Source organism: Neofelis nebulosa, chromosome 2, assembly GCF_028018385.1.
Source record: "Neofelis nebulosa isolate mNeoNeb1 chromosome 2, mNeoNeb1.pri, whole genome shotgun sequence".
Taxonomy (NCBI): domain Eukaryota; kingdom Metazoa; phylum Chordata; class Mammalia; order Carnivora; family Felidae; genus Neofelis; species Neofelis nebulosa.
The window spans coordinates 156,256,809-156,280,788 of NC_080783.1; the positions used below are offsets into that span (position 1 = coordinate 156,256,809).

The following is a 23,980-nucleotide window of genomic DNA, read 5'->3' on the forward strand; positions in this document are numbered from 1 at the left end:
TGTGAAATTTATATAAATCTATTCACAATGTAAACATTAATTCATGTCTTTATTCTTTTGGTCAATTCTGTATTTGCAATATTTATACTGATACATATAGTAACTGTTCTTTAATTTTCTTTCCTACATGAAATGAAATACTCTATGTAGTATACATCAATTTATTATCTTCCCTACTGTTGATGAGCAGTACTGTTGATGGGTTGTTTCTGATTTGGGATGATAATGTATAATGCTACAATAAAAATTCTTATACATGTATTTAAATGCACATATAAAAAGTATCCCTAAGATACATAATTGGGAGTCAAATTGCCAGTTCATCAGGTCTGCCTGCATATCTTCACCTTTACTGGAAACAGTCCAAAAGTCTGTCACCAAGTGAACAGATAAAGAAATGTAGTATATTCACACAATGAAACACTACTCAGCAATAAAAAGAAAGAACTACTGATACATGCAACAATATGGATGAATCTCAAAACGTGCTGAATAAAAGAAGCCAGACACAAAGGAACATATTCTATAAAATTTCATTTACATAAATTCTAAAAAATGAAAACTAACTTCCAGTGACAGAGTGCAGATCAGTGGTTGTCTGAGGACCAGAACAAGAGGTGGAATAAAGGGAATGGATTACAAGGGCACTTGTAGTTTAGGGGGGTAGGGAGTGATAGAAAGATTTCTTATCATGATTGTCAAGATTATTTTACAGATGTATTCATATGTCAAAACTCACCCAATTTTACACCTTTACTATATGCATTTTATATGGCAATTAAATCTCAGTAAAAGTAAAAAAGAATCAGATTACTTTAGTTTCAATATTTTTTATTACTAATGATATAGAACATTTATCTTCTGTACTGGATATTATAATTTCCTTCTTCTTTAGAGTTCCTTTTCAATTCTTTTGTTCATTTTCTTTTATATTTCAGTTTTCTTCGAGATCTGTAGAATTTCTTTATACATCTTTTCATTAGTTCTTTGCTAGCTGTGTGTTCTTCCACACCTTGCTGTGTCTTTTCACTACCTTAATGGGATTTATTGAATATAAAAGTTACTGATTTCAATGTAGCTGAATTTTCACCTCTTTTGAGGTTAAGCTTTTTGTATCTTGTTTAAGAAATATGACTTAAGAAATATTTCCTCACTCCCAAGGAATAAAAGTACTCTTCTATTTTATCTTCTAAAAGCTTTTTAGCATTTAGAAACTTAGTCCACCTAAAGTAGACTTTTGGTTATGATGTGAGGAATTCAGAGCTTTTTTCCCCATATGGATGACCAATTGACCTTGACCATTTATGAATTGTTTGTTTTTCTATTCATCTGCGATGCTACCCCATCATAGAACGAATGTCCAGACATGCTTGAGTCTGATTCTGGACTCTCTGTTCTGTTCCATTAATTTATCAATGCATCAAAGTCAACTTACATTTTCTTGATATATCTCTTTATACCTGTTTTCCCACTTTGTTCTTCTTAAAGAAAGTCTTGGATATGTTTGACCCTTAACACTACTTTGTTAATTTTAGGATAATGTCAACTTCTTCATGATGCTACTTCTCATTTTCAAGCTATATTTACAAATTGAAACATGGTATGTTCACATTATGAAATCTTTATTATAATACAAAATCAGAAACACCCAAAATCATATGGTTTGTTTCCATATAGCTATAAATCAGAAAAAGCTTAATGCAACCTATATAGAATATATTGTTGATCTATAAGGAAATTATTAGAGCCACCCATTAACATTAGAATAATAGAATCAATGAGAATAAATGATCTTTACCTATGTAAATAATATGAATCAAACAAATACACTATCTCATGAAAGAAGTCAGACCCAAAAGAGTAAATAGTACATGATATTATGTAAGGGATAAAAAAGCACAAGGCTAATCTACACAATTAGAAGCCAGAATAGTGGATATCTGGGGCATAAAGGGGACTTGTAGGATGTTCTGTTTCTTATCTGAGTTCTAGTTTCATTGGTTTGTTAAGTATCAAAATGTACTGAGCCATACAATTGTGAACTGTGTGCTTTTTATGTGTATATATTACTTTAATAAAAGGATTTTTAAAGTAATTATTAATGATTTTAGACTTATTAATAAGACATTCTTTATAATATAAATGAGAAACTAGATGTAAGACTTCCCTAAATATAAGATACATATTGTGGTACCTCTCCAGCTCAGTTAATCCAACAGTGGTCATGTCCATAATAAGCTCCCTTCTTCTTTTTTTAAAAAAAATTTTTTTAATGTTTTATTTATTTTTGAGACAGAGAGAGACAGAGCATGAGCAGGAGAGGGGCAGACAGAGAGTGAGACACAGAATCTGAAGCAGGCTCCAGGCTCTGAGCTGTCAGCACAGAGCCAGACGCAGGGCTCAAACTCACCAACCGCGAGATCATGACTTAAACCAAAGTCGAACCCTCAACCAACTGAGCCACCCAGGCGCTCCATACTCCCTTCTTCTAGTAATATATCACTCTTCCTGGGCAATTATGACTTAATTCTCTTTTGGAAAAGAGAAGTGATTGTTCCCAGAGGTCAAATATACGATATGAGCTAAATCAATTGCAGTCCTTTTTTGGAGTATTTCACAATGACACGGGAAAAGAAAATCCTCTTCCTTTTCGGGTCATGAGGCTAAGTGAATGCCAATTTGAAACCTGGATTCAGGTGGTTTAAGATTTATCAAGAATGCTAACCTGAAAGAATGACAGCAATAAGCACAAAGAATGAAGCAGAGGGTGTATATCTGTGTGTGTGTGCATACACATGTGTGTGCACTTGTGCGTGTGAGAGAGAGTGAAAGAGAGAGAGAGAATACCTTTTGAATCCCTAGACTCAACCATTTCTGAGGCAGTTTGGTTCAACCCCAGCCTTTTCTATGGCTTGATTATTTTTTATTCATGTAATTCAGGTTGATTTTTGTCACTTGTAGCTAAAATAGTTGTAATTGACAGAGTAATCAAATATAGTCCTTGTTAGTCTTAATCCTCCAGAACTCTTACTAATATTAATAGTCACATCCTGGAAGACAGTTTCAGATATTAAACAAACAAACAAACAACCAAACAAATATCTGTAGGGGAAAGAATACATTAACTGGAGACCCAAAGAGAAGCTCAAATACTTTAGTATATGTGCTTCTGAAGGAAGCACTCAAATACTTTAGAAATAAAATAAGAAGGCAAAATAAGACGATGTGGGTGAGGATGAGAACATGCTGACAAGTTATATTAAAATAAACTTTTCCGGGGCGCCTGGGTGGCGCAGTCGGTTAAGCGTCCAACTTCAGCCAGGTCACGATCTCGCGGTCCGTGAGTTCGAGCCCCGCGTCAGGCTCTGGGCAGATGGCTCGGAGCGTGGAGCCTGTTTCCGATTCTGTGTCTCCCTCTGTCTCTGCCCCTCCCCCGTTCATGCTCTGTCTCTCTCTGTCTCAAAAATAAATAAAAAACGTTGAAAAAAAAATTTTTTTAAATAAAATAAAATAAAATAAACTTTTCCAAAGTCACACACACGCACACTGAAGTTAAACTCAAGTTTTACAAGAAGAAACTTCCATTTTCCACAGATACAGAAAATAAATCCAAAAGAAATCACAATCCTTTTTTTTTTTTTTTTTTTTTTTTTTTACAATTAATGGCTTTAAATCTTGCTGCTCCTAGTTATTGGCAAGTATTACGATTTTGTAGGGCATCTTCATCCCAGACATAAATAAAACATGCTCCTTCTATTTCATCTATTTCTTTTTTTCCTGTATTTTCTTATTTCTCAATTTTCACTCTCCAATGATGAGATAAAAATTACTAGTATGTGAAGGGTTCACGTATTTGTTTCCTCCTTTTACATACTTGATAATTCCTTTTCTCCAATCTCTGATAAAAGAGAAACAAAATATTCTTAATGGTTTATTTAAGGAAAAGCAACCAGAAGGAAAAGGAATATTCCAATCTCCCCTTTGGGAGTGCATGTGCCCATCAAGAAGAGAAGAAATGGAGAAAACAAGATGGCGGAGTTAGTAGTAGCATGAGAATGTCTTAGTAGTTTGCAAGTGAGAGAGAATAAAGAGGATATTATATTCTAATTTGATTTCTCACAAACTAAAATAAGATTTGAGTATAGATTGAAACTTCTTTCTGTCTGATCTTTGATTGAAACAGTGCAGCATATTGTTGATAGAGGTTGAAAGAGACTGCATGTAATGCTAAAATCTGAGGTCATAAATCTGAAAAGCACATACATCTGCCATGGGCATTAAGACCATCCTGAGTACATGGCATTAAGAGAAACTCTGAGGAGGGAGACATGTCAAAAAAGTCAAGTCGAAAAAGGCAGAAATGTAGGTACCAAGAAAGAGGAATGTAATCAAGGGACGCCTGGGTGGGTCAGTTGCTTACTTTGGCTCAAGTCATGATCTCACGGTTCATGAGTTTGTGAGTTTGAGCCCCGCATCAGTCTCATTGCTGTCAGTGCAGAGCCTGCTTCAGATCCTCTGCCCCCCTCACTCTCTGCCCCTCCCCTACTCATGCTCTCTCAAAAATAAATAAACATTAAAAAATTTAAAAAGTAAAAGAGGCATATAACCAAAGATCACATCTGATCAGAAACAATGTTGATCCAATCCATATCAGGGTCCCAAGCAAAAAACACATTTCAAGAGAAGAGGGCAAGGATACAGCTTGGGATGTTCAAACAGTACAAATGACAGAAGTGCATCATTTCAAAGATTCTATCTTAAGACAGGAGAAAGAGAAGTAGTACAAATCTGTGGGATATACCCTAAGGGTGGGAAATCAGGAAAAGTGAGGGGAAAGAAAAACACATCTGGCCAGTGAGTTAAAGAGTAGGACTATTCACAGGACAGTGATCCATAGAGACACAATGAACTGCCAGGTACCCAATAGATCCAAGCAGGGAGTAGCCATACAGCTGATACCTTCAAGTGTTTACACCACTAAATCCTTGTTTCCTCGAGCGGTCAAATCTTCTAAGAAGTCATCTGAAATCCACAGCATATGTCTCAGCGCAGAGAGGATCAAAACATCTTTTATAGGGTCCAACTCCCACTCTGAGGTATAATTACTAACCACCAAGATATCAGAAAGAGCAAATCCAAGTTTTTTGTGGACTGCCTCTAACTGCAATACAGAAACAGTGACAAATACTATTTTAGGTCAATACGCATTATGAAAGCAATAACAAAAAGCAGGAGCTTGGCAATAGTGTTCCTCTTAGAGAAAATGAAGATAGAGATTTGGTCCCAAAAAGTACTTTCTTAAAGAACTTCACAAGGAGTCTTCAAAATCACTGCTAATTTTCATCAAGAATACACATAGTAGATTCCATATGAATTAGAAATTGAAAGGAACTAATAATTCTGTATAAAGTACTTGGAAATTGAAGCATTTTTAATACCCTTATGCTGGAGTCTATAATTTCCCTGTTTCCTATTAAAAGTTATTCTCAGGATTAATCTAGTTTTCCTAGACCAGTTTAATATTGATGTTCAATTTGTGCTTAAACTAATTTATCTATGGAATGATATTGCCCGGATTCAAAATAGGGTTCTGTTATTTCTTAGCACTGTCAAAAACACTGGCAAATATTTTACTCTCTGTGCTTTTGTTTTCTCACCTATAAAATGTGGTAATGACAGTACCCATCTCACAAGGTTGTTATAAGTATTGAATAAGAAAATTTATCACATATTTAGTACTCAACAAATATTAGCTATCATTATATCCTCCCAACTGGTATTCCCAAATCCATGTTCCTTTTGACTCTGATTTATTCTGCATGTGGGTGGCAAGTTAAATTTTATGAAGCTTTACTTTGGTTACACCACTACTCTTCATAGTAGCATCATCTACAATAGCCAAATTATGGAAAGAGCCAAGTGTTCATCAAATGATATATGGATAAAGAAGATATGTATATATATGTATATATATAAGATATGTGTGTATATATATGCATATATATATTATATGGATATAGTATATCTTATATATATGTATATATATATGTGTGTATATATATAATATGATATATATTATGGATATACATATGGATATATATATTATAGATCCATATATATGGATATATGGATCTATAATATATATGGATATATCATCAAACTAGATATATGGATAAAGAAGATATAATATATATATATATGTATCTATATATATATATATATATATATATATATATATATATGTATATATATGGAACTATTACTCAGCCATCAAAAAGAATGAAATCTTGCCATTTGCAATGACATGGATGGAACTAGAATGTATTATGCTAAGCAAAATAAGTCAGTCAGAGAAAGACAAACACCATATGATTTCATGTATATGTGGGATTTAAGAAACAAAACAAATGAACAAAGGGAAACACACACACACACAGAGGTAGAGAGAGAGAAAGAGAGAGATAAACCAAGAAACAGATTCTAATTTATAAAGAACAAACTGATGGTTACCAGAGGGGAGGCCTGTGGGGAGATGGGTTAAATAGGTGATGGGGATTAAGAAGGGCACTTGTTACGGTGAGCACCAAGTGATGTATAGGAAGTCTTGAATTGCTATATTGTACACCTGAAACTAATATTACACTGTATGTGAACTAACTGGAATTTAAATTAAAAGTTTTTTTTTAAAAAGAAGAGAAAAAAATTGGTATGATTCCCCATAATGCACATCATTAAGTAAAGTCACCTCATGCAAATATAACTTTCATACTCTATCTCCCCCTACAAGGATTCAGCCCTCCACTAAACTGAATGACTCCATGCTCCCCCTACACACTGCTGTATTGACTTATGCTATCTTCATGGCCTGAATGTTTTCCCCTTTTTATCTCTTCACCTCCTGAAATCCTCTTTCTCTTTGAAAGCTATTTCTCAGTGACACTCCAGTAATGAAATCTTTCCCATACACTTTAACACAATATTTTCCTCCTTTAATCTTTCAATTTTATTTTGAGTCACTTCATGACATTGTCATAATCATACTCTGTCATCTTTTTCTCCTCTGACTCCCCCATCCCCTCACCTCCACTGATAAAACTGTAAGCTTTTGAGTGCAAGGAAATTGGTTTAATTATCTGTGTCTGGTTAGAGACTAGCACACTGACTCGATTATGAAAGGTAATCAATAAATATTTGTTGAATTGAGCCTAACTGAATTAAATTATAATAAATGGAATAATCTGTGTCCATGTAAAGATGAATATATATTTAATTTTTAAATCTTGGGATATGATTTTGAATTATCCAAGTAATTGTTTTCATTCTTAAGTTCAGTAGGTGTCCATTTTTATTTTTACACACAGTAATATCATGCAATTATAGTGACATATCCTAGAAAGTGTGTCTACAAAGAAGGACATCATTACCTTGTGCTTCACAGGAATACATCTGTATATGTCTGTAAGGTCACCTTTTGTAATCAGCTGCATGCTATCCACATGAGTGAGCAAAACCACATGTGGCATACCTAGGTCAAACAGATACGTGTCATTTTGATCATTATAGACAGCATCAGTACTTTTCAGTTAATCAGTTATCAATTACGCAATAGGCTACCAATGAAGCAATTCCAGATATTTGGGAAGGGCCATCACCCTTCAAAAATACCCCCCTCTAACTACTCATTAGTACTCAGAATTCCTCTGACATAGGAAATTCCCTTCAAGGCTTTCCGTGGTATGAGATTTCAAATGAAACCACCTCTTGGACGAGATAACTAAAATTGATGCTACAGTGTTGGTGATAGGTTTCATTTCCTCTCCAAACAGTTGTTTTCATGGAGACTAGAGAAAAGACACCTAATAAACAAGATGGGGGAGAAAAGGCCTCAAGAAGGCAACAGAATGTGTCAAAGCATCACAAATAAGTTGGTCTTCTGTTACAATGTTAGCAAGCATCGCCCTGCACACCACCCTTACAAGGCTTTAAATTTCAGAGAGCAAGTAAATCACTCCATGCTTCTAACTTATTCAAAGTTAGAAGTGTGGTAAACTTGCTCTTTCCCAGACAGAATGGATAAGGCCAAGAAAAAACAGAATGGGACACCATAATTCTCTAATCCTATTTACCTTCTCCTAAGACTTTTAACTATCCCTTCCCTACCGAACATCTTACTTCCCTGATGCTTTTTCTTACTGAAATACTGTTTTCCATTTCTAATCACTTAAGGCTCAAGGGAAAATTTAGAACTTTTTGTAAATAAATTCATGCTAGGATACAGTGGTAGCAGGTAATGAGAACTGTGCCAAACTCTTCATATATGTTGATTTGTTTAATCCTTATAATAAATCCCTGAGTTAGGTCCTATTATCATATTAATTTTATAGATTAGAAGTTAAGACATAGAGAGTTTAACTCACTTGCACAAAGTTATAACACTATCAAGTGCTGGATTTGATTGAACTACACTGATGGGCCAGGGAAGATTCACATATGCAATTTCTTAAGTTTTTCATCCTGTTCTGAAACCGTTCTACAATATAGTCTAATATATTACCCTTAGTAGTAAAGTGGAATGAGACTCACCACACTTTATCAATTGCCTTCGAATTGCTTTGATCTTTGCTATCATCTCATGAGAGATGTATTTAACAGAGTTGACATCAAGCACAAATGCCGCACAATGAATTCTGTCCTTCAGCAACGGGTAGTGAATATAGTTACAATGACTTGGTATGATTGGTTTCATGGAGTTAAACTATAAGATAAACAAAATGCAACACATTAATTCTATGGATATTTATGAGCACATATGATGTATCAGGCACTGTGCAAGTCTCTAATATTATGAGAATAACAATCTGGCAGAGAAGACAGTCTATGCAAGTAGCTATCAACCCTTTCATGCAGTCAGGTAAAGCTTCTGTGACAGAGGGACACATAATCTGGGAGCTACAAAGTACATGGAGTTTGATAAAGGGAATAAAGGTATGGCAGACAGTGTTTTAGATAGAAGCAATGTGGGCAAAGGCGGAGGTGAGAGCATACAGAAAGAAATCTGGTATCATCACACAGAAACCAGGGATGAAAAGTAGTTCAAAATGGGATGCATTTACTCTTGAACTAGCAATCCCTCTGCTGGGAATCTGTCCCACGTGTATACTGGCAAAAATACAAAATGATGTATGTACAAGCCTATTAATTTCAGCACTATTTGTAGTGGCAAAATTCTAATATATCAATAGCAGAGAGTATTTCATGGCTTCTCTAAAAAGAGGGGAACCACAAATCTGTAAGTATTTCTTATATAGTAAAAAAATGAAAGTAAATGAAAAATTTTTATATGGTTGCTTATAAGAAAAAGGGAGAAATGTATTTGAAGGGGCAGAGAAAGAAAATGAATTCTTTGAATATACATTATTTTGTAAAGTTGAGTTTAAAACTATATTTCAGTACACCAAAATAAATTGTATGTGGTTTGGGCAAATTTTAGTTGACCACTAAGTGTGGGTTCCATACTTTTGATCAGAATTTTGGTGTACTTTCTATGATGGCTTGGAGAATGTATATAGCAGCAGTCACAAACTCATGTGTTTATAGAGGTCTGGTAGGTAATAAAAATGAATGGAGATGTCTAGTGTAAAATAAATATATTCAAAGAGGAAAAAGAGAGCTATATAAATTATAAACATAAATATAAAACATAATTAAATTTAAACACCCATCCCTAAATTAAAATCAACAAAATGAACTTTTACCTCCATTTGGGGGTCCTCACTACACAAAGAGAGACCATTTCTGATTGTATGTTTTTTCTGATTGACTTTAAAGCACAGTAATTTGTATACTCCTACTACTTGATACACCCTAAATGTAAAATACAATAATACTTTTAAATAAATAAAAAATTAAATAAATAAATAATCTGGTTCAAATTTTAAACTCTTTCTGATTTTGATTATGATTATGTTATATTTATACTAAAATATTATACTAAAATATTATACTAAAAGTGGTTATGATTAAACTGTTTATGGTACTGTTAGAATTTGTTTGTTTTTTTGTTTGTTTCAGAGAGAGAGAGAGCATGAGCAGAGGAGGGGCAGAGAGAAAGGGAGAGAGAGAGAATCCCAAATAGGCTCTGCAGTGCCAGCACAGAGTCTGACATGGGGCTCGATCTTACAAACCGTGAGATCATGACCTGAGCTGAAATCAAGAGTTGGACACTTAACCGACAGGTACCCCGGCACCCCGGTACTATTAGAGTTTTATTCTGAGATCACAGTGAATATTTTGTGAGAGAAAGTAAATGAGTTGTGACATGACATTCTGTCATCTCTGGAGTCCTTTAGAATAGAGACCCTGAGACAAAGCAGATAGAGAAGCAAGACAGAAGAAGATTAAGTAAAAACTACCTAGTACTGAATTTGAAAGAGAAGTTTCTATATGAATTTATAATGCACCTTACCATAAAAAGATCTATTACTTACCTCTGTCCACCAAAAATGGCAAGAATCAATGACCAACCATGTAGCAATAATAATTCTAATAAGCCAAACCAAGACATCTTAGAGAAATAATTGACTCAAAATCAGGCACTAGAAATATATAATATGTGGCTTGGACATCTCTCATACCAGAAATCAAGGAATATAGTAGGTTTTTAGGTTCATGTCAAAAGGACTCACGATATAACTTGTAGAGGCTCCCACTGGTCAGATATGTTAAATGTAATATAAGTATGGAGAAAATGGCACAGGATTGAAACACATTAAATATGTTCAATTCAGGGGTTCATAATGATAATAAAATAATCACTGGTCATTATTGGCAGATACAAAGAAACCACCTTATGGTTTCAGAAGCTTGTAGTAAAGAAAAAAAATCCTGCCTCTCCCATGTTAACTGTGCCACCAGGTAATCAAACAGTAGATGAGGAGACATTTATCTCCTCATCGAATAAATATAAAATAAAAAAAGAATGATGAAGATAGAATATCACATGTTCACACCCTAATAAACACATGAATCTAGGCATTGAACGTTAATGAATATCGGCATTATTAGAAAAGCAAAAAGAATCAAATAGAACAAAATGTGTGTCTCCTCACGGAAGAGCACAGCACCTCTACAAAGTGGAAGCTGAATCTGAACATGCTTCTAGACTCAATTACCAATTTTCAGGGTGCATAGAAAACAAAAGACCACAGGAAACTGCATCAAGGGATGCAAACAGCAAAGTTGAGACTATGGAGAAGTCTACAGAACAATGGGATTTCTAAGAAAAACAAACAAACAAACAAAAAAACACATTACAAGGAAAAACACCAAAAGAGATAGAGGCAGAATGTACAGGTTAAGAGTCTGAATAAATTTATTTCAATCATTCGCAAATAAGCTGTTTTTAAAATGCATAATATTGAGGCACCTGGGTTGTTCAGTTCGTTAAGCGTCTGACTGTTGATTTCAACTCAGGTCATGACCTCATGGTTTCACGAGTTCGAGCCCTGTGTCAGGCTCTGAGCTGATAGTGGAGAGCCTGCTTGGGCTTCTCTCTCTCTTTGTCTCTCTCTCTCTCTCTCCCCCTCTCACTCTCTACCCCTCCTCTGTTCACACTGTCTCTGACTCTCTCAAAATAAATAAACAAATTTTTTAAAAGCATGATACTTATACAACAATTAGGAACTTGGACATTGGGTAATAGTTGATAAATTAAAAAACAATGATTAATTTTAGATATGAGAAGGGTATACAGCTATCTATAACAAAAGGTATATATCCTTACATAGATAAATGCATATGCATTTATGGATTAAATGTTATGACATGTTAAATTTGATTCGAAATACTGTGGGAGAAGAGAAAGTGAATAGACAGAGATGATAGGCTATGAGTCAAAGACTGTTGAAGCTGAGTAAATGAGAAGTCATTAAATCGTTTTGTCTCCTTTTGCATAGATTTAACATTCTCTACAATAAAGTTGTTTTTTTAAAAAAAAAAAGAATATTCTTTTAAAAAGCTTTACCTCTACAAGATAATGCTATACTAAAGAATGAAAAGCCCTTGCATGAATAAAACAATAAAACATTCCGTGTTTCTGAATAAGAACACCGGATACGTAAAGATGTAAAACAACTTTGGGTATAAAATTTTAATGTAATTTTAATCAAAGCACCAACAAATCAAACACAAACAATCAAAAAAAAAAAAAACACAAACAGGCTCACTTGGAAAAGTATATTGTGAAAATAATCAAGAAAAAAACATAAGAAATAATTAATATGACTTGTCCAGTGAGACATTAAGACATTATTGATTGCTATGGTAATTAAGACAATTAAGTGATATGGTAACAAAATGAATATCATAAAAGAATTGATAAATTCATCAATAGAACAAGCTAGAGAATATAAAAACCAATCCCTATATTTAGTAGGGAAAAGATGCAAAGACATTCAACAAAAGATGTTGGCCCAATTGACTAATCATTTGGAACAAGGTGAATTAATGATTAATTCAAAATTTAAATGTTTATCAAAAGGACTAGAAAGTTATGGGGCACATGGGTGGCTCAGTCAGTTAAGCATCCAACTTCAGCTCAGGTCATGATCTCACGGTTCATGAGTTCAAGCCCCATGTCGGGCTCTGTGATGATAGCTCAGAGCCTGGAGCCTGCTTCAGATTCTTTGTCTCCCTCTCTCTCTCTGCCCCTTCCCCACTTGCACTCTGTCTCTCTCTCTCTCTTTCAAAAATAAATAAACATTAAAAATAAGTAAATAAAATAAAAGGACTAGAAAGTTAAAACAAAAATTGATAGACTAAAGTGGCTTTCACTTTAATCTCCTCCTCTTTCTTGCCTGGAACACTGACAAGGCTCAATATGAACATCTGGAGAGCATAATGATGAAAGCCCCATGTCTTAGCTTGGACTGCTATAATAAATTACCTTGTGGGGTAGCTTAAACAACAAAAATTACTTCTCACAATTCTGGGGGCTAGGAATTCTAAGATCAAGGTGCTGACAGATTTAGCATCTGATGAGAGCTTCCTTCCTGATTTGTAGACAGCCACCTTCATACTGTGTCCTCATATGGCAGAGAGAAAGTTCATCTTTCTTAGGTCTCTTCTTATAAGGATACCAATCCCATTCATGAGGGCTCTACTCTCATGACCTAATCACCTCTCAAAGGCCCCACCTCCTAACACCATCACACTGGGGATTAGGGCTTTAGCCCGTGAATTTTAGGGGGACACAAATACTTAATCCATAGCACCATGCTGAGGGTCTCAGAACAGAAAGTTAGAAAGACCCTTGAATTTAATAACCTCAGAGAGCTTCCACACTGACACAAAGCCACCTACCTTCAGACTTCCTATTACATAAGAAAAATGACCAATGTTAGTAAATTGATGTTAGTTGGATTTGTATTTCATGTAGCCCAAGGCAGCTGAATGTGTAACAGCATTCAGAGTTGTTATAACAGCTATGATAGAAGAGTTGTTTGCATGTTTTAATTCTTTGTAAAATAAAATATCAAGAAGAAGCAAATGATCTTGAATGAGTACACTTGAAGAAAATAAAAGATGATGCATCAAATTAGATCGGCATTTGCTGCTGTCCAGAGTGAGCAAAAATAAACGTTTTAAATATCAATTATAATATTTCAGTGATTGGCCCAATCATACCTGGTATCTGTCAGAAATGTGGCCTTTCAAGATGTAGGCTATGTCATCCACACACAGCCCTTTTCCTCTCTCATGCAGGCCCATTGTGTCACACAGAATAAAAGGCAGGAAGTTGCCATCCACCGTATCCTTAATGGAATATGTCCTGTACTACAGATGAGAAAAAGGAACTTTAAGAGTACACTTTTTAAAAAATTCCAAACAGAGGGGCACCTGGGTGTCTCAGTCGGTTAAGTATCTGACTTCGGCTCAGGTCATGATCTCACGGCTCGTGAGTTCAAGCTCTGCACTGGGCTCTGTGCAGGCAGCTCAGAGCCTGGCACCTGCTTCGGATTCTGTGTCTCCCTCTCTCTCTGCTTCTCCTTTGCTCGTGCTCTGTCTCTATCTCTCAAAAATAAATAAACACTAAAAAATAATAAGATTTTAAAAATTACAAACAGAGATAAAGTCTACATGTAATGAAGTTGATCACAAAAGACTTCGAACCCAATTAACTGGACCAAAGAAGCAAAGGCTGAGCGGCCCTGAATGGACATACCGTGTCAGATACCCCAGTCGCTTCAGAGCCCACCAGAGCCTGGTGTGTGACATGGCCTCGGAAAACAGACTTCACTGAGTTGAAAAAGCTAGACTTCCCAGCTCTAGTCGGACCCAGAAGCAGAATTCGCACTTGGGGAACGAGGTTTTTATGTGGTTTGTAAGTGTTCACGGCTGACAATAAGCTCTCGTGGAGCCTGTACAGACAAGACAATGTTAACAATTGAATGAGGGTAGGTCACAAGAACTTACCATAAATTTTTCTAGAATTTGTTTTCTTTTCTTATGTATTATCATTTATTTTCTATTAGCAACTTGTTTTCCTATTAAAAGGGCATGAAACTATTCTACCTCACATCCTACTGAAAAAGAAGAAAAATAACACTTGTAACTAAAGTCAATCAGACGTACAACCTTTCAGATTTAAGCAACCAGACCAAACAAAACTAGTGCTAAATATGAGCTATGTTGAACATGAAAATAACTTACCGGTAATAAACTTTGAAAAACACAGCATAATATGTGACTTTTGGAGTTTATGGAAGTAATAATTTCTGGCATGTTCTTAAAGCTCTGTAAGTATTCTCCAACTACCGACCACCACTTCCAAAGCGATACCCTAAAGTAGTGGAAACGGTAACTGCAAAAATTCTAAGCAAAAGTGTAGACTTGCAGTCAAATAATTAGTTTCCTCCACTTATGTAAAAGCATTAGGAATGTTCCCCCTCCTCGGTGTTCTTTCTGTTTTAACATTAGTATTATCAAATAGTTTTATGATTATAAATATAGTTACAGCTTATTCTTCACAATCCACAAGTTATGTTATAATTTGTGCTACCAATTTATTGACAGAACTTAGAATAAGTCTAAGATCATTAACAGAATAACAGAACATTGACTTACTCATTAATTCCTTCCAGAGTCCTTCTGTCCAACAAATCTAGGGAAATAATCAAAGAAAAATGAAAATTACAAGTTGTTGAATGACTGGCTGACTGAATGAATGTCAATGCATTCACTAGGGAAAAATACAAAAATAGCTTTTCCATAACAGTGCAGTATAATGAAAGCAAGTGGAAAAAATTATGGCAAATCTCCTAAACATGTCATTTGCAGAATCTAGAGCTAGAGGCAAGGTGGGCACTGTAAGACTAGATTGTCTACAAATCTTTTCTTACCCAGTTACCCAGCAGTAGTATGTGGCTTGCTCCATCACCGGAAATGAGAACTGGGACACTTTCTGAATCAGAGAAGCAAAGCGAAGAGACATGGACAGGCCAGGGAAAGAGTGGGAATACTTTAAGATAGTTCCTCTCCATAATGCAATAGGTCTGAAAGGGAAAATATACAGAGGCACACACACAAAAAACCCCACAGACACCAGATTTTCTCCAAAACCTAGTATCTGCAACTGGGGCTCCTGGAACTTCCAGTCCAATTGATTTTCTTCTTAGCTCTGAAGAGAATGTAGAACTCATCCCTACCCAATCAGAGCACAGTGAGTGGTTCAGGAGTCAGCTGAGGATTTTATTTGAACCAATGAGACTAGGTGAAGAAGTATTTATTTCCTGTGAAGAAACATTCTGTGGTGGTGGGTTTAAAATGAGGGGCACCTGGGTGGTTCAGTAGGTTAAGCGTCCAACTTAGGCTGAGGTGATGATCTCACAGTTTGTGAGTTCGAGCCCCTGCGCTGTGCTGACAGCTCAGAGCCTGGAGCCTTCTTCGGATTCTGTGTCTCCCTCTCTCTCTGTCCCACCCCACTCAGTCTCTGTCTCTGTCTCTCTCTCTCTCAAAAATAAATACACATTTTTTTAATTTAGATTAAAAAAACTGAAAGGAACATGAGGAGTGATGCTGGCAATTCTACACTACCAAAGAGGAATACTATGTGAAACATTCATAAATATGGTTATATATAGGGATTCTGGGGGGCTCAGTCAGTTAAGCATCTGAATCTTGATCTCAGCTCAGGTCATGATCCCAAGATAGTGGGATCAGGCCCTGCACTGGGCTCTGCACTGGGCATGGAGCCTGCTTGAGATTCTCTCTCTCTCTCTCTCTCTCTCTCTCTCTCTCTATCCACCCCCCCATGCATTCTCACTCTCTTTATAAAATAAATAAATAAGGCTATATGTATGGAAAGAAAACCTCTTTAAATTACCAAAGTAAAAATAGTAAAGACTACCTACAATTACTATGATATAATAAAACTAGAAAAGAATAAGTGTAAGCAAAGAGAAAACCAACCTCTTGGGATTTTACAAATCACTCTCTTAACATTAACAAGAAATTAAAAATCAAAATTGTAAATATATTGACAATAACAAAAATATAAACACTTTATATCAATCTTGTGCTAAAAATACATTTCATTAACAGCAAGAAAGAAGGAAAGTTTTGAAAATAAAAAAGAGAAACAGAAAAGAATAAAGAAATATAAGAAAGGAATTAGAAATATAAGAAGGAATTAACAAAAACACAAGACAAATTTTGTAAATTAAGAAAAGGGTAAATTAATATAGTAATGGATTGGTTTAAACTATAAAATAAATTACAGACTAGTCTAATCAAAGAAAGCCAAATTCACAAAATGTCATGCTACAGCTCACATACCTGAATGACTACATACTATATAACCAATAAAAAGTGTTGGGAAAAATTTAGAAGTGACAGAAACTCTCATGCACTTCTTGTGGTGGGTAAAATTGATATAACTATGTTGGAAAGCTCTGTCAGTGTCCACTGAAGCAAACATATATGTTTCCAGTGACCCTGAAGTTTTATATTTATATTCTTCCAAAATATGTGTACATATGAACCAAAAAACCATGTACAAGACTGTTTATAGCAGCATTATTTGTAATAGCCCCAAACTAGAAAACTCAAAATGTCCACCAGCAGTAATTTTATTAAGAAAAAGTATGATGGAATCATTACAATGAAATCCTATATGAAAATGAAAAGGAACAAATTAGTGCAACATACAATAATATGATGAATCAGTAGAGAGGTAGGAGTTAAAGCAGCTGGCCTGAGATACATTCACTCACTGTAGCAAGTAACACCCTCAAGGAAAAAAGAGAAAAATGACCCAGCCTAACTTCCTTAAAAATTTGCTAATAATCTTATCTCCTGGTATATAGACTAATGATGTTTCCTACAAGAAAAGGATGTACCTCTTGAATGCCCTTAATAAGATGTTCCTGGCTAAGGATTAATTAGAATAAATAAATACAGATTCTATGGATTTATGAGGCACATCTTCATGGGAAATGTCATGTAGGCTGCTTGTCTTAGTCATCTCAGGCTACCATACAAAATACCATTAACTGGGACAACAGAAATGTATTTCTCCCAGTTCTGGGAGCTGAGAAGTCTGCGATCACTGTCTGGCAAGGTAGACTTAATTCCACGGACTCTTCTCTTGCTTTGTAGTAGCCGCCATCTCACTGTGTTCTCCCATGACCTCTTCTCGTGTGTTCATGTGGAGAGAGCGAGCCCTCTGGTGTCCCCTTCTTATATGAATGCTTATCCTATTGAATTAAGGCCCCACTCTTAGGACTTCATTTAACCTTATATACTTCCTTAGAGGCTTCTTCTCCAAATATAGTCACATTAGAGGTTAGGGTTTCAACATACGAATTGGTGGGGGAGTTGGGGGGGGGGTGGGGACACATTCAATCCATAGCACTGACATACCAATGTTCCAAAACTTAACCACTCTTCAATATGTAAAGTGGCCCATAAACTTCATTTAAAAATCTTGCTGGTAGGGCGGCTGGGTGGCTCAGTCAGTTAAGTGTCCAGCTCTTGATCTCACGGTTCATGAGTTCAAGCCCTGCATTGGGCTCTGAGCTGTCAGTGTGGAGCCTGCTGGGGTTCCTCTCTCTCCCTCTCTCTCTGCCCCTCCCCTGCTCTCTCTCTCTCTCTCTCTCTCAAAGTAAACAAATAAACTTTAAAATAAAATCCTGCTGGTTGTTTTTAGCCAGAAAGCATATGTCTAATATACAAAAGAAGGATCTAAGAGCCACATAGAATATTCCTGTACCCTTTCTGCTTTCTCTGAGACTTCTGATTATCTTTATCTTTGAAATTATTAGTAAAACTTTATACTGGGTGAGATACCTGATTCGTAGAGGTCTGATTTTAGAATCCATTACCTTGTTTGGTTTAGTCCCTCAAGCGTAATGTTGAATGAAAGAGGTCAGACAAAAAAGAATACATATTTTGATATGATTCCATTTATATAGAATTCAAAAACAAGAAGTAATTAGTGTCAACACAAGCCAAAGTAATAGTTATCTTTGGCTGGCAATAACCAGGAAGAATCAGCAAGGAGTCTTTTGAAATGATGGTAATAATCTATTTCTTCATCTAAGTAGTGGTTACCTTAGTGCATCTAATTTATAAAAGTTTATTAATTGGTACATTTATCAATTGTGCATTTTTCTGTTTATGTGTTATACTTCAATAAAAAGTTTACTTAACTGATCCAGGATGCTCAATATCATGACATATCCAATTAAATTTACCAGACATCAACAAAAGAATTTTTAATGTTTGGAGCAGCCAGGAAAAAAGATCAAATCATTCAAAGAGAAACAACAAAGACAAATAAGTAAGTCTGTACCTGTGTTTTCCACAGCAATATCAATGCTGTGGAAACATTACAAAATCCCCGACAATAAAATGTGATTCAAGAATTACATACTCTGACAATAATTCAAGTATGAAGACCACAGACAATTAGTTTGGAACATGAAAATACTCAGAGAGTTATTCCCAGGTTTCTTCTTTTAAATGGATAGACATAAATAACTATTTCATGGAAGAAATGTAAATGGTTGATACACACAGACTTCCGAGTAATCAGGTATAAGCAAAAAAGAAAACGAAAAGCCCTCCTTGACCATCAAATATTCTAAAGTTTGATAATATCAAATAAAGGCAAGAAGACAGGGAAATAGGCATTTCTATAACACTCTTGGGAATAGTATAGACAACTGAAGCTTTTGAGAGGTGTCTGTCAAACTGCAAATGTAAATATTTCTTAAACAGCAATCCCACTTCCAGGAAGTTACTATAAAGAAGTAACTTCTGTGTGCACAGTTATATGCATGAAGATATTATATAAAAGCACTGTTTATAACAGCAGATATTGGAAACAATGTCCTCTGGAAGAAAAATAAATTAATTAATTTTGGTCTTTTGATATAATGGATATAATGGGAAACTGCAGGATCTAGAACAAATCAAGAGAAGTTCAAGCTTTGGTTTCATTCCAAGAGCAGCCCTCTTCAAGTTTGCTCTCTCTCTCTCTCTCTCTCTCTCTCTCTCTCTTTCTCTCTCTCCCTCTCTCTCTCTCTCTCTCTCTCTCTCTTCTTCTTCTACCTTTCCTCCCCTTCCCCTACCCTTTGACCACACAAACACCCTCCAGAAAACTCTGTATATGCTCCTTTTGACCGTGGTTGTGTCTCAGCAAACAATGTGTGGCCAGGTTTCAGTCTGGGTCACCCAGAGACAAGGACATTCTTCCTTAAAGAAATGGGTCACCTCAAATCCTCTGAACATTCAGGAGAGAACTCTATATAAGTTATCTAATTAAACCTACCTTCACATCGAAAAACTTCACATTCCTGAAAGGGAGAAGCTTGCATATGAGGTAATCGAAGTTTTTCACTTGTATCTAAGTTCAGAGTCATCACTTGTTTCCTCATATTTATGTGGAATTCTAAGTCATTCCTTCCTCTACTACCATCATGAAACAATTCAATTGGTACATATGAGCTTATTTTGCATTCTGAAATTGTATTCTCTTCAAGAGCAAAAAGGACGATGGGAATTTTCTCCTCTTTCTTGCAACTTGTTTTCATATATGCCCCAACAACATAGTGTTCCTTATAAATCACCACCACAATCGGCCCTTGATCACAGCATCTCTTAAACAAATAATATGCAGAGAATTCATGAACACTAGCTTTATAGAGAAGGGTAAACTGTTTTCCTCCAAAATAAGTTTGCAGATTCTTTTCTTGCATCCATGTCAAACGAGTTCTCACCGCCATACTTCTCGATCTAACAGAAAATCAAATACATTTTCCAATAAGTATTGAAAAATGGGTAACACATACTGTCACAAAGCTTGCATTTGTTCCTCTTCTCTACTCTACATTATACATTGAAAGAGTAAACCAAAGATGAACAGACAGCAAGAAAAATCATTGACTAGTTTTCCATTCTAAAGGATTTCTTTTAATTAAAAAAAGAAGACTATAATTTGCAAGTGGCTAGGAAAAGTGGAAAGCAGCAACTCATTTACCTGTTTGTAGAATCTGTACAAGGACTGAAGTGGAACGTAGCTGCTCTGTCTGGACAGCTAAGCAGACACACGATAGGAGCAAAAAATTCTTCAGCAATGTGGAGGCTTCGGTGACTCAGAGAAAAGGAAACTGAAACTTAGTAAGGCCCAGCCCAGTCGGCAGAGTGCCAGCTTCCTTCTTCCAGGGAGCACAAGCTGATCCGCTTAAATTTGTGAAGTAAAGTCACATAAAAATATGAGAGCCAAAGAACTGAAGTCAGAGAAAAGAAAAGCTAACAGCTTGCCAGATTTTTAAGTGGACTTTTTTAAAGAAAAATTTAGTCAGTTTCTGTATGTTGAAATACACACACACATACACAAACACACACACACACACATGCTGTTTAATCTGACTCCAGGACACATGCCCCAGATTCATCCACTTCTCTACAATCAACTTATTTTCATCAGGGCCCACTGCTTTCTATACCACTGGTGGTAAGACAGGTTGCAGCAAAAAAGAGTGACGATTTCTGATAAGCTGTGACAGAGGAGCAACAATCTCAAACAGAGAACACTGGGATAGGACATAAGGATTTTGGAGACCAGCAAGTATAAGGACAATGTCACCACCATCTGAACACCTTCCTCAGTCAGGTCCCACTGCTCCCCAACAGGCTTAAAACAGCAGGAGGTTCTCTCTTTGTCATTTTGCAGACTGCCTCAAGAACTCAGACTGAAGCAGGACTGTCTCACATTGCCTGGCAAACAGCTGTCAGTTCATTAAGGAAGCCAGGAATGTTAGAGTAATTGACAAGTTGCCTGTATCATCAATGGAATGGAAATAGAAAGGCCTAGCTCCTTAATAATAAAGAAACAAGATGTGGAGATAGTAGCAGAGACCATTTGGTAGTCTGTACTTGCCTCATATTCTTTTAAGAGATCCTGTAGAATTGGCAGTTTCAAACCTTCCCCACACCCCCCTACACATACAAATAATCCAATAATTTAGGTAGCCCTTGACCATAAAGTATGTCATTTGAATGAACCAGCACCTTCAAGAAATGGTTACTTCCAGCTCTCCCTTCCTTGAGCTTTTGGAAGACACCAGCCCCCCACATGAGTTCAGAGGTGTCATAGGTCCCATGCAGAGACCTGTGTTGGTGTGACCACACACTTCCTGTGGGCCCCCCAGTTCTGTTCCTCTTTCATATTTCTACCAAAGTTATGCCAAATTTCTCTTCCCCTTTACTTCCCAGCAGGGGGGCTATTTTGCAGTTTCTATGGAAATGGGAAAAGTAAACTTCCCTCTATTTTTTTCCTCTATTACCTTTTTAATTCATAGAATTCCATAAATTCTATGTTCAGGTCCTTTCATGGTCTGGACTCTCAGGGGTCTACTATGGAAACTAAAGAAAATCTAAACATTGTTTCAGGTTTTTTTTTTCTTCACTCTTTGGTTTAAATGATCTTCTCAGGACGACAATGTGAGTGATTCTATAAATAGGGGAAGAATTATATGCAAAGAAGTACAGAAAAAATATAAAAGTTGCTATTTTAAGGGGTTGTCTAACCACACATAGTGTCCATTTGATATATTCCAAGTCTTATGATGCAGATAAGTTACTTTTTTCCCCCTGAAACCCCCTCTGTCTATATCTAACAACCAGAACAGAAACACTAACTGATTATCTGCCAGACAGGAGAGTCTCATACACTTGGAATACCACACATGTATTTGTCTTAGTATGCTTATTTAAATTGTAGTAGTCCATTCAAATTTGAATTGCTTCCACAACTCAACACCAAAATGGAAGACAAACAAGTTCAAAGGCTTAAATATGTTCCTTGCGTTTTCTAATTTTTTTAATGTTTATTTATTTGTTTATTTTTTTTGAGACAGAGACAGAGTGAGTAGGAGAGGAGCAGAGAGAGAGAGAGAGAGAGAAGGAGAAACAGAATCTGAAGCAGACTCCAGGCTCTGAGCTGTCAGCACAGAGCCCAACGGCGGGGGGGGGGGGGGGGGGGGGGGGGCTCAAGCCCACATACCATGAGATCATGACCTGAGCAGAAGTTGGATGCTTAACCAACTAAGCCATCCAGGCACTCTTACATTTTTTAAATTACTGTCAGATAGATGTTATCATGAAATGTGCAAAAGAAATCTATTGTTTTAAAAACTTTAAAAATTAAAAATTATGACTGTGTGGCTCAGTCTGTTAAACATCCCAACTCTTGATTTTGGCTCAGATCATTATCTCACAGTTGTGAGTTCAAGCCCCATGTCAGTCTCCATGCTAAGCATGGAGCCTACTTAAGATTCTCTCTCTCCCCCTCTCCCTCTACCCCTCCCCTGCTTTCACATGCATGTGCGCATGCCCACACACACATTCTCTAAATAAATAAATACCATATTTACAACATTGTTTAACATAGCTTGTTATTCTTCTTCCCCATCTCTATTCCCATTCCTACAATCTCTACCTGCAGTTTCACCTCCACTATCATTCCTGTCCTGGAGTCTGGAACAGCTCAAATCCATTATGTGAGCTGTGTTGGGAAAGGAGTGAGGGGGCATGCAGTTGGATATTAGCCATAATTCTAATTCTATTGTCTGGCTGACCCCAGTGGTCTGCGTTTTCTCCAACATCAGAAAAAAAATTGTGATTAGCATGCAAGTTTCCATCTTGCTTAAATTGGTGGCAAAAATTAGATCTTAAATCTACTGTCCTCCATTAATTGGCTCAGAGATTCATCACCTTGGGATGGGACTTGGGAACTTCCAAATTCCCACAGCTTTTATGAATACCATGAAGGCTTCAACCAGCTTTGCTGTCAAGTAGTGACTTTAGCATTAAAATGAGTTCTGTCACTTCAAGATGATTACTCTTCAGCTGGTCTCTGAAGCATCTGGGGCTTACTTGAGTCTCTCAATTTCACCATATTAGATAATGGACGGCCTTTAAAAAAATTTTTTTAATGTTTATTTATTTTTTAGAGAAAGAGAGACAGAGCATGAGCAGGGAAGGGGCAGAGAGATAGGAACACAGAATCTGAAGCAGGTGCCAGGCTCTGAGGTGTCATCACAGAGCCCGACATGGGGCTTGAACTCACGAATGGTGAGATCATGACCTAAGCTGAAGTCAGATGCTTAGTCGACTGAGCCACCCAGGTGCCCCTGAGCCTGCCTTTTTTATGAAGAAGCAACATGATAATCTTTAAAATTAGCTTTCTAGGGGCGCCTGGGAGGCTCAGTCGGTTAAGCATCCGACTTTGGCTCAGGTCATGATCTCACAGTTCGTGAGTTCGAGCCCTGCGTCGGGCTCTGTGCTGACGGCTCGGAGCCTGGAGCCTGTTTCAGATTCTGTATCTCCCTTTCTCTCTGCCCCTCCCCTGCTCATGCTCTGTCTCTCTCTGTCTCAAAAATAAATAAACATTAAAAAAAATTTTTTTAAATAAAAA

General features: G+C 36.4%; 1 protein-coding gene across 3 annotated transcripts; it reads right to left on the reverse strand.

Annotated features, from left to right (window-relative positions):
* Positions 1-30: 30 nt before the first annotated feature.
* On the reverse strand, positions 31-22,149 carry IFI44 (interferon induced protein 44). Of its 3 annotated transcripts, none has more exons than XM_058716868.1 (9): positions 20,540-22,149; positions 19,832-20,295; positions 15,124-15,160; positions 14,222-14,417; positions 13,684-13,833; positions 8,584-8,755; positions 7,425-7,525; positions 4,960-5,161; positions 31-1,033 (listed from the first exon to the last, which is right to left on the reverse strand). In XM_058716868.1, the coding sequence occupies exons 2-8, from the start codon at positions 20,283-20,285 to the stop codon at positions 4,970-4,972; spliced, it is 1,302 nt and encodes a 433-aa protein (XP_058572851.1). In that variant the 5' UTR covers positions 20,286-20,295; positions 20,540-22,149; the 3' UTR covers positions 31-1,033; positions 4,960-4,969. The 3 variants fall into 3 exon arrangements, with proteins under 3 accessions (XP_058572851.1, XP_058572849.1, XP_058572850.1); XM_058716866.1 differs by lacking the exon at positions 31-1,033 and adding an exon at positions 3,509-3,898 and having other exon boundaries at positions 20,540-22,148; XM_058716867.1 differs by lacking the exon at positions 31-1,033 and having other exon boundaries at positions 3,919-5,161; positions 20,540-22,148.
* Between the last annotated feature and the right edge of the window lie 1,831 nt (positions 22,150-23,980).